The sequence below is a fragment of the Eretmochelys imbricata genome, chromosome 5 (assembly GCF_965152235.1).
Source record: "Eretmochelys imbricata isolate rEreImb1 chromosome 5, rEreImb1.hap1, whole genome shotgun sequence".
Taxonomy (NCBI): domain Eukaryota; kingdom Metazoa; phylum Chordata; order Testudines; family Cheloniidae; genus Eretmochelys; species Eretmochelys imbricata.
This window is the reverse complement of record NC_135576.1, coordinates 77,553,245-77,564,485: the sequence shown is the minus strand read 5'-3', so window position 1 is coordinate 77,564,485 and position 11,241 is coordinate 77,553,245. Positions and strand designations below refer to the sequence as shown.

The 11,241-nt window shown below is 44.3% G+C and overlaps 1 protein-coding gene across 1 annotated transcript; it reads left to right on the top strand.

Annotated features, from left to right (window-relative positions):
• The first annotated feature begins 1,388 nt into the window (after positions 1-1,388).
• Positions 1,389-11,118, top strand: LOX (lysyl oxidase). The gene is made up of 6 exons (XM_077816355.1): positions 1,389-2,091; positions 2,563-2,671; positions 4,849-4,986; positions 7,526-7,682; positions 10,799-10,894; positions 10,999-11,118. Exons 1-6 carry the CDS (start codon positions 1,389-1,391, stop codon positions 11,116-11,118), a joined length of 1,323 nt encoding a protein of 440 aa, XP_077672481.1.
• The last annotated feature ends 123 nt before the right edge of the window (positions 11,119-11,241 follow it).

The window sequence follows — 11,241 nt, the reverse complement described above, 5'->3', positions numbered from 1 at the left end:
TATACTGAAATTATTTTAACCAGTATTGTACAACTGGACAATTTTTATGTTATTGCAAAGAGTAGGTGGCAAACGTGCCCAGAACCAGCTTTGCATGGCATTGTTAGTAGGTCGCTAACCTGAAGTTTCAGGATAGTTAAGAGAATCCATGTAATTGAGGCAAGAAATTCCAGCCTGGCACTGACGCAAGACTGACAAGGTCACGTGAAAAATCCTCACTAACAAACCAGGGCTGAAGGAGCCCCTTCTAATTCTGTCCCATTCCTTTGAAATGATTCATTAGCAAACATTTGCACCTGTAACAGACACTGAAACCACACCAGTCTGGAGTTTGTCTGTGCTTCATGGATGTTTAGTTACTCCCAGACAGTGAAACAGTCTGATCTGATCCAAACACAGTGTTTATACGTTTTTTTTTTAAGCAGGAAGGGGAAAAAGTCAGATCAAATACCCTTCCTCTTCTCCTGGCTCTTCCAGGGAAAGCACAGCTTTAGGGGACACTTGCCTGGCCAGGTTTATTTATTCTGCTGATGGGCTAAGTCTCTCCCATGTGAAATTTCATTTTTCAATGAACACTTACTCTGGGAGGCAAAGTTGTAGTGCATTTCTCGTGTGACTCATGCAGAAAACCAGTAATGGATAGGCGAGAGTTTATTTGCTGAGGGGTTTACCTCAATTAAAAGGGCATTAAGGATACTTGACTGTTGCTTAAATCCTCCGAAGTGGCCGTATCGTGGGAGATATTTTGGCCAGAATATTTCCCAGAAACATGTTTCCGCTCTTACTAGGCGCTCACCCTCAGTCTCCCCAGTCTTGATGAGCTAATAGCATTTTTCCTTTGCATAGTTTGGCATTGCCCCACGGCCTGGCAGGCTGCGTGTGTCTGCGGGCCTCGAGGTGCCTGCAGGCTCGCCCCAGCTCGAGACGTGCAGCTCGAGGTGTATATATACCTAGGGAGGGACCCTTTTGTCTCCTTCTCCCTGCAAGGAGGCTCGGGCCGCGGAGGGGAGGCAGCGGCGGGGCAGATGTGAGGCGCTGTCAGACTCGCACGTTCCCCATCGCATTACGTGAGCAAACAGCGGCGGAGCAGCCTGCCAGGCGGGCTTGTGTAACTTTGCAAATGTGCCAGAAAGTTTAAAATCCCTCAGCCCTCCTCCTCCCGCCTCCAGTCCAGACCCCAGAGAAAGCCGGAGGACGATGAGAGGCGGGTCGCTTGCTGCTGCTGCCATTCAGAGCCGTGCCCTGTAAACACCCCGGGAGCGGAGAAGCTCCCTCCTTTCGGAAGGTCTCTGCCTCCCCGGGCCGCCTGCGGGGATCGAGCCTGGCTGCGGCCAGCGGCGTTTGGCGAGTGACCTTCGCGCCCGGCCGGGGCTCTTGAAGCGGGGAAGATGCACGTGGCGCTGCCCGCGGCTTTGCTCGCCCCGCTGCAGGTGTGGCTGTACCTGAGCTGCACCTGGCCCGCCGGCTGCCAGCCGCCGCCGCGCCACAACCCGCCGGCGCCCGCCGCCTGGAGGCAGCGGATTCAGTGGGAGAACAACGGGCAGGTGTACAGCCTGCTGAGCCTCGGCTCCCAGTACCAGCAGCCCCGGCGCCGGCAGGCAGCGGCCGCGGGCAGCCCCATCCTGCTGCTCCGAAACAACGCCACCGCCCCGCGGGGGGCTGCTGCTGCTGCTGCTGCTGAAGCCGGCGCTGCCCAGCCGCCGGCCGGAGCCGCCAGCAGGGGCTCGGGCGCTCGCCACTGGTTTCAGGCCGGCTACCAGCCGCCCCCCGGCGGCACCGCAGGGCAGAGGAGCCAGGGAGCCGCGAGCGGTTCAGCCAGGAGCCCTCCCCAGGGGGCGTCCCGGCCCAGCGCCCCCCACAGCTCAGGCGCCGGCTCCAGGAGGGGCAACAGCACCAGCCCCGGCGCTGGCAGCCCCCCGCCCCTGAGCAATCTGAGAGCCGGCCGGGAAGATGCCATGGTCGGAGACGATCCCTACAACCCCTACAAGTACACGGACGACAACCCCTATTACAACTACTACGACACCTACGAGAGACCCCGCCAGGGCAGCAGGTACAGACCCGGCTATGGCACCGGCTACTTCCAGTATGGTAAGAGCCCCCCCGCACCCCTCGAGCACGAGCAGTAACACCTCGCCCAGGGCTCCAGCAGGGGCCCCGCCGCCAGCTCCTAGCTGGGCTCCCCGCCGCCAACCCAAACGCCAGCACAGCACATAGCGATAGGCTTTGGCAGTGGGCTCACATCCCAGCATGCTCTGGAGAAATGACCAGCCCTGCCTGCCCCCCACACGAGGCAAACAACTGACGCGGTCCTAGGATTCCTAGGATCATATGGTGGTGGTAGGGGCCCGAGAGCCCTCAGGATTTACGAGGCGAGAGGCTGGCAGCAAACAATAGGCTCTGCCTGTCCAGCGAGAAGCCTAAATGGTTCTTGTGACCTAAAGCGTGGCAGGAGCCTTTGGCCAAAATAACTCCTCCTAATGCTTTGAAGTGAAACAAAACGTTGGCAGACATGTTCTGGGTTTGATCGTGCTGTTGTGTGGTTGGTTTGATGAACTGCAGGTCTCCCTGACTTAGTCCCGGATCCCTATTACATCCAGGCATCCACATATGTCCAAAGGGTGTCCATGTACAGCCTGAGATGCGCTGCTGAGGAGAACTGCCTGGCAAGGTAGGCATCTCTGCTGACTTCTCCTTTACATTAGCCTCAGGCACTTGCTCCAGTTTCTTCCAGCCTGGGTTCCCAACAGCAAGGAAACCAGGAGGGAGTAGGTAAAGATAGAGGCCTTGATAACAGATCCTGAGTCTAGCTTCTTTTGTGGCCTTCTTATAATTTTTCAACAACAGACAACAAGAAAGGGTAATATACTAGCCCTGATTTTTAGAAGTGACAAGTGCTTTTAGGTGCCTCTATTTTACAAAGATTAGCTCATTTGAGATGTTTTAAAGGAGCCTGATTTCCAAAGGGTTGGTACTGGGCCCTTTCTGAAAATCAGGCCTTTTTAAACATCGCTGAAGATAGGTATATTAAAGCACTTGTCACTTTTGAAAATCTTTGTCCCTGATTTTAGCTGGAATCTGATCTTTTTTAACTCTCTCCTTTAATGTGAATAAATCGTCTTGTTTCATTTTTAAAAAGGCACCATTTGTGTGGGTTAACAAAATACTGTATGCACTATTCTTAGGCAGATGCAATATACCTTCTGTGAGTCAATCTAGCAGAAAAATATTTGCGATAATCTTAGAATTTGAGAAAAAAAATTCTTTACTCGTGAGTTGTCCCTATCCCCTTGGCAAAGAGAGATTTTTCCTGTTTTGACTGGAACTGAAATTAAGATGGCTGAGTTTCATAAATTTAACTTGTAGAGTACCTTACCCTGCAAAACAACTTTGTTTATTCACCAGTTTATTCACCAGTTTCATAAACTGGTTGTAGCATAGCATTAAGGAAACATTTTTGTTAATTTGCTGCAGGAAAACCAGCAAAGGGTAGCACAGAAGATTGTTTATGGTAGTCTCACAAAAATGGCTATTTAAAATTGTTCTTGTTGGTAGATTGGTAGTTAAAAATTTAAAAGGTTAGATTATAATTATTTTAAGATAGACCACATTTGGGACCAAAATGTCTTGATTGTAGCCTTTTAAACTACAATGGAAACAAAATATACTGTGGCCATGAGATCAACTACAAGATATTGTGTTTTACAGAAACTATCGAAAAACAGTTTTTCATGCTAAACAAGGACATTTTTACAGCTATCCATTGTTAAAGTGATATTATGCTCTTGGCTATTGTTAAACACCATTGATTTCCCTAAGTATCAAAGAGTTTCTAACCCGTGCTCATCAGGTATCAAATCCTACTCTTACTGAAATCAGGGACAAAATTAACATCAACAGAAGGACTGAGTCCTAGAATGTTACTAAAGCCTACATCCAATACCAGAAGCTCCTAAGCACACCACAGAGCATTCCTGAATATCCTTAGCTATTAAAATTAATGGGGTTGAGGGCAGTGATGAGCTGCCAAAATCTTAACTGGTTCCCTCCTCACCCCACGAGGGGGTCACTGCCTCCTGCCCCATCCAACCCCTGTCCCCTGACTGCCCCCAGAACCGGGCAGGAGGGTCTCGTGGGCCACCATAGTGGGTGCCCACCCCACCCCTAAGAGCCAGAGGGACCTGCGGGGGGCGAGTTGGGGAGTCCCGGAGGTGCTTACCTGGGGCAGCTCCCAGGAAGCATCCGGCAGGTCCCTCTGGCTCCTAGGGGCAGGGGAGCGTAGCTAGGGAGGGAGCAGGGGGAGTGACTGCTCCCCCCACTGATCACAGCAAAAGTGGTGCCTACTCCGTGGGTGCTCTGGGGCTGGAGCACCCACGGGGAAAATTTGGTGGGTGCAGAACACCCACTAGCAGCTCCCCACACCGCACCTGGCCCCAGCTCACCTCCGCATCCACTCCTGAACGCACCGCCCCGCTCCGCTTCTCCATGCCCCCCCGGGCTGAGAAGCAGACGGTGGCTTCACACTCAAGCTGAGGGTGGCGGAGTTGAGCTGGGGTGAGGAGTGTTTCCCCTGCGCGCCCCGCCCCCCTCCCCCCCGTGTTACCTGCTGCGGTGTGAGCGGTCCTCCTTGCGTCTCCGCACCCCAGCTCACCTCCGCCTCCCTGGGCCTGAGTGCGAAGCCGCCGCCTGTTTCTCAGCTGATTCGCTGGAAGCCGGGGGCGGAGAAGCAGAGCAGGGCGGTGCGTTCAGGGGAGGAGACGGATGCGGAGCGGTGTGCTGGGGCCGGGGGGGTGGGGAGCTGCCAAATATTTTGTAAATATACTTACGCCTCTTTTTACATCATTGCAGTTCAGCTTACAGGGCAGATGTCAGAGATTATGATGCTCGAGTGCTTCTGAGATTCCCCCAAAGAGTGAAAAATCAAGGCACATCAGACTTCCTACCAAGCAGACCCCGATATTCATGGGAGTGGCACAGCTGTCACCAGTGAGTGAAGTGTCCAGTATGGTACCTTCTACTTATCTTTTTCATTTGTTAATTGTAATGTGATATGTTTTGTTTCTGTCTAGAGGAAATAGAGCTATAGGATTTTGTTCTCCCCTCCCATTTTATGGTAATAGCTCATTATATAGCTACGCATGTGAGGATGAAGAATTGAAATGATCAAATGAAAATAAATAGTTCATACTCACATACAAATGTGAAAATCTGGAAGCCTGTGCAATTTCAAATCAGTTTAGAATATTTGGTCACATATCCAATTATAACATTCAATTCTGCATAAGTCTGTTGTCCATTTATATTAAATAGAACCAACCAGTGAACTTAAAAAAAGTTATAATTATAGTTCATGCACCAAAATGTATTTTTTACTTTCACATTCACTAAAAAAAAAGAATATTCAAATATTGAATGTGTCATTTGGTTCTCTAGGGGCCCCATTATTTCATGAGTCAAGGAACATTTTCCTCAATATTGAAAAGAGGAATGGGAACGGTCCTTAACAAGCACTAGTACCAATATAAAGCCTTAGGGTGATATCTCACTATCATCTTCATCTGAAAAGAATTGGAGTTTTACATAAAAAGTGATGCCACAATAGATGCCATTTAGCTCTGATATACAGTGTGCCACTATCACCTTTGCAAGACAAACATTGATAGACATGTGGCAAGACAAACATTGAAGAATATTTGTAACATTTTGGGACCTAATAAAACTGCATATGTGCACTTGTCCTTTCCAAGAGACTTGGTGTATATGAGTTTGCAATCTTGTCCTAAATTTAGATATTTTATATCAGGTTTGTGATACTTTAGGAAAGTATAATGTATTTTCTTCAATTCATTTGAAATATGACTCTACAGTTGTGTGTAGATAATGATTAATTTTAATACAATGACAGAGATAATTTATTCATTGATAAAATGATGACTGAACACTGAATTCCATCTAAATATGTACCACAGAGGTTGCCATGGGCCTGATCCAAAGCCCTTTGAAGTTAGTGGAATTTCTCCATTGATTTCAAGGGGCTTGGGATCAAGCCTGCTGCAATAGGTCAAATTGTAAAATTGTTTATTCCTGATGGAACAATTACTGTAAATTCAAATGAAGTCTTTTAAACACAGACCCAGCAAGGCAGATGTTTTATTCATAGTATACAAGCCTTTGGTAAAGCCAGAAAAACCCCCAACCCTTCTCGCTCTGAAAATGTGTTTTAGTTTTTAAAAATTTAATGTGAAATTGATAGCACTGCAAGCTGAAATCCTTCATCCACAGAACAGATAATCCTTGCCCTGCCAATAGGCTCTATACTGACCAGGGTGCGAGTGGAGTTCTTTCAATACTCATCCAATTCTTGGACTTTGAATATGCTGCCAACAAGAATGCCAATTGTGGGGATGGTTTCTATGGTGTTGATACTGGTCCATTAGTAAATGAACTATAACAACCAATTCATTTCTCAAATGACCTGCCATCAAATGGTACTGTTTAGTCACCATCATTCTCTAAGTCACCTTGTCATCCAAGTTTTTAGCTGGTGATACATTTTATATATATTATATATATAAATGTATGTTTATTTTTCATTAAAAGGTGTTTGAACTATAGTTTATTTAATCTTTTACATACACACAGCATACTGAAATCTTTCATAAGCAACAGTAGCAGAATGCTACTCAGACAAGCTGCTGATTTGTTGGTTCTTGCTAGTTTGCTTTCTTCAGCTATGTGAGAAAAGTAGAACCATAGAACAAATAGGTGCATCACAGCGAGTGTGTGACACCTAGGACACTCACTCTCTCTCTCTCACACACACACACTCTCAGACTGGAATAGTGCACACTGTGAAACAACCAAAAATATGTTTTTGCAGAACACCTTAACATTATCGAACCAGCAAGACTTTGAATGTCAGTTTATACATTTGAAAGTAAGTAGCCATTCCTTCAGATAATCCAATCTGTAATATTAGTACACAGAGGATGAATCTCTAAACAGAGTAGATTGTCCCCCAAACATGTGACATTTTATCATTATATTTGCAAACAATGGAAGTAGAAAAATAACCACAACCCTTCAGCCCCTTCCAGAAATAGCTAACTTGCCTAGAATTTACAATATGTGAAGGTAAGCATTCCTATCCAAACAAACTGTGCCTGAAGGCAAACATTATAAGATGAACCACTCAAGTATGAACAGTTTAAGTGCTTGCTAGTGTTATTGAAAAAGAGAAAACAGGAAATTTTGGGAAAACAAAGCCAATGCAGAGCCATTCTTTTAACAAATTAAAATGTGATTTGTTTTTATAAGGTTGTGTTTTTATACAATAAAAAAAAAATCTAACAGTGGTGCCACTGAGAAAAATATATTAACCCATTAGTTTTATGTAAGAAAAAATTTGGCAGGTTGCACTATAAGGTAGATTAGATAGGAAACATGATTATTATTTTTATTTAATAATGTTTTGGAAAAATCTGATCTGCCTCTACTAACTGACCTGTGGTCTAATGTCTGTTAGACATTACCACAGCATGGATGAATTCAGCCACTATGACTTGCTGGAAGCAGGCTCACATCGGAGAGTTGCTGAAGGGCACAAAGCAAGTTTTTGTCTTGAAGATACCTCCTGTGACTATGGATACTATAGACGATATGCATGTACAGCACATACACAGGTAAGAAGAGATGGTTCCAAAGAACCAAGAGATTTTCTTTCTTGCAGTTTGCCTTACTTGAGAGATTTTATGTAACATTACAGGCCCCAGTTCTCAGGTGCCTTAATTAGCTATGAGATAATCACCCCAGGGTAGGGGGAATCTGCTGGTGGCATAAAACTAGCATAGCAGCTTTTGTACTCTCCTTTAACTACAGCCCTGTAGAAGGTGTGGCTGCTGGAAGTGGATGGCTGAGGCTTTCTTGTACCCTGGCAGGTCTCCTGGGGCCATTGACAGCTGATGTACATTAAAACAGTCCTCAAGCTACTCTGATTTAGATTGCGGGACTGGCCATCACACAGCAGGCCCAGGATCAGGGGCAGTGAAGAAATCATATAAGGTCTCGTTCCACTTCTCTCATCCCAATCCACATTCTGCTGTCCATGGCTGCAGTCAAGGATCAGAGCTAGTGTTCTTTCTTCTCAGAGCCTGATAGTGCAAGGTGCTGTGTTTCATCAGTTCCCAATGCTATCAAAGGGGGTTTGAGGGGATTCAGTACATCACGGCATCATGCTCTGTGCATGCATGTAACAGACCTTCAAATTAATGGGAACTGTGTGAACATCATGGGCAAACTATATCCCTTTTTCTGCAGAGGTAGTAATTTTATTCCTGAGAAATGCCAAATATTTTCCCATGTGGATGTGTCCATATTTAAATCTTAAGTATAATGAATTATCTACAATATGTAAAGTTTGTGTAGGGGTTTTAAAAATAGTCTCTCTCTGTGTAGGTTACAGCATTCACCTAACATATATATTTTACAGCTGGAGTACTTGTGTCACTAGACTCAAGGTTGTGTCAGCATTTCCACTGTAAACCCATATTTTTAGGGGTTGTAATTGGACTGTAAAACTTTGCTCCAGCCTCAAACTTGGCACGTGTAAGTAGGGCATAAGCGGATTACCAGCTGGGGTCAGGAGGGAATTCCTGCATGGCTTTATCTTGCATAGTTAAGTGACTTATGAGGATTTTTCCACTAAAGCATCCTATATGGCCACTGCTGAGAATACCAGACTTGATGGACCATTGATATGTTCCAGTGTGGCAATTCCTATATTCCTAGCAACAAAGTCGGAGGTTTTTTGGACACACAGATCTGGAAAAACCTCTGCTGCCATTTTGGATACCCTCTGAATTCTTGCAGCCATTTCTGATGTTTCAAAACCTGTATTTGCTTGAAGAGAAAAACCTTATTAGGCCATTTTCTGCAGAACTAAAGCTATAGACAAATAAAATACAAAGACAGCTCTTTAACTCCATGAGCTTCCTATGACAAGAGTACTTTACTCTTTGCACTGGATGCAGAATTGGCCAACACTCTTCTTTGAGGTAGTCAAGATTCTAGTGGCAATTAAATTCACACAAATGAGTTTGGAACTGGAGATTAGGATTCACTGAGCATACACCTCATGTCCTAACTCATGGGGAAAAGTTCTTTCTTGATTTTTCTTATATTCAAATAAATTTAGAAGGAAAATGGTTTAAAATGGAGCTGCCCAGACAAGAAACAGGAGCAGTGTACCCCTCCCCAACTTATCCCACAAAAATGGTGATGAATATTTTTTGCTGAATTGGTCTCTAAGATTCTAAGTCTTAAGCAGCAACTATAAGAACTTCCTCTTCAGATAGAAGGGATCCAAAATGGCATTTGCAAATAGTATGTCTAGGACTTTATTGGTGCTGTACTGTCTCATGCAGGACCCTCCTTACATCTGCCAAACTTTTCAAGTGGCCTCATATGTTTCTCCCCAATGGACCAGAATAACTTCTTTTGTTTCATTTAATCAGGTAAATAGGTAAGGAAAAATCTCAGGTGTTTATTTGAACTGTACACACGCTTCTTGGGCCTGGAAATCCAGGATTAAAATATCGCAAGATTTCCAGTACTTCCTGCTTCCTGTCAGGCTGAAAATACTGTGAGACCAGCCTCCCTCATAATAATTCAGCAATGCTGGTCCCAAGCTGAATCAGAAAGTGGTACATGAAAAAAGACAATAGGAAAAATGATAGCCAAAACTTCCTGAACCTCAGAAGCCATTCAATTGAAATTCACAGAGTTTTAGGTGTAGATTTTGGTCAGTTCTTATCTTTTCTGAAACGATTCCTTCAACTCTTGCAAATAAGCGACACTTTAGGGAATACTGTCAGATAGTACTTAAATATAGCTATTTTAAATTTCAGGTATATGTAATCAGTAAATACCTATTATATTAAAAAAGTGTATAAATAAGACTAGTTCAAAGTTTTCCATTGAAACTGTGTTTTGCTGGAAAACTGGGTTCTCAACAAAATATTTTCTGGGAAATGTGTCTGCTTGCCACAGAAAATTTTGACTTTTAATCAAACTGATCACCTGAAAAATTTTTCAATTCTGAAATGGAACCATGCTGGCCCAGGGAATTGTAGTTTATCCCCTATAGTTTGTATGGGGATCCCAACCTATATCTCCCATCATGTCCTATGATGCACAATCTCCCCTCAACAAGAGGGGAGACAGTGGTGCATCATGGGAGATAGAGATATAGTCCCTTGGGAAGCCCAGTCTAATAAGAATGGGAACATGAAATGCCTGAACTACAAATCCCATGAGCCTCTGCAGCAGCATTTCAGAATTGAAATATTTCTGGTTTTGGCCAAAATATGTGTTTTTCATTTTCATCCAAAACTTTCCATGAAAAACAACCCCTATTTTCCAACCAGCTATAACAAATTCCTATTTATCCAAAAGAGCAGAACAGCTTGTAAGTGATGCTCCAGTCTCTCAGATAAGTATTGTAATTACTGGTACCTATTTATGAATAGTTTTATCTTTAATTTTCTTATGTGGTAGAAACAAAGAAAAGTTAATACAACTGCTCTGTCAGAGCTAGGCAGTACTATTTAAACAAATAAAACTCAGAAAGTTCAGATTCAATGCTTAACTCATTCATTTGTGCCCTTTTCCCCAATGATGTGCACGAAGGAAGCATCGTGGCGTTACCTGAATTTTTTGACTGGGGTTAGTTTGTGTCTGTGTTAATGTTGTTGTTTTCTGAAAATGTATTCCTTAGACTCCTTTGCTTGTACATTTTTAGGGACTGAGCCCTGGTTGTTATGACACCTACAATGCTGACATAGATTGCCAATGGATTGATATTACAGATGTAAAGCCTGGAAACTACATACTGAAGGTATGGGGTGTGTTTTAAGAAATCATAACTATAAACCCCTTTAAACCAGCACAGCAGGTTATCAATCCAAACCCAGTTGTAAATGGCATTTTCCTTCCTTCAAGGTTAGTGTAAACCCCAGCTATTTGGTACCAGAGTCTGATTACTCCAACAATGTAGTACGCTGTGATATCCGCTATACAGGCCATCATGCATATGCCTCTGGCTGCACAATTTCACCGTAAGTAGATTCCTCTTTCTCTGTAACTACTTTACACTCATAACGTTAAGATTAGCAAATAGGTTTATGGTGTCAAGAGGTGAATTTTCCATTGAGTAGATAATTGCCAAATGAGTTCTACCGATGC

What these genes read in the sequence shown, in the direction of transcription:
- LOX (XM_077816355.1), top strand. Translation starts at nt 1,389, where the DNA reads ATGCACGTGGCGCTGCCCGCGGCTTTGCTCGCCCCGCTGCAGGTGTGG. An exon ending in CACCGGCTACTTCCAGTATG is followed by an intron (nt 2,092 to 2,562) that starts GTAAGAGCCCCC and finishes GATGAACTGCAG; the next exon opens with GTCTCCCTGACTTAGTCCCG. An exon ending in CATGTACAGCACATACACAG is followed by an intron (nt 7,683 to 10,798) that starts GTAAGAAGAGAT and finishes GTACATTTTTAG; the next exon opens with GGACTGAGCCCTGGTTGTTA.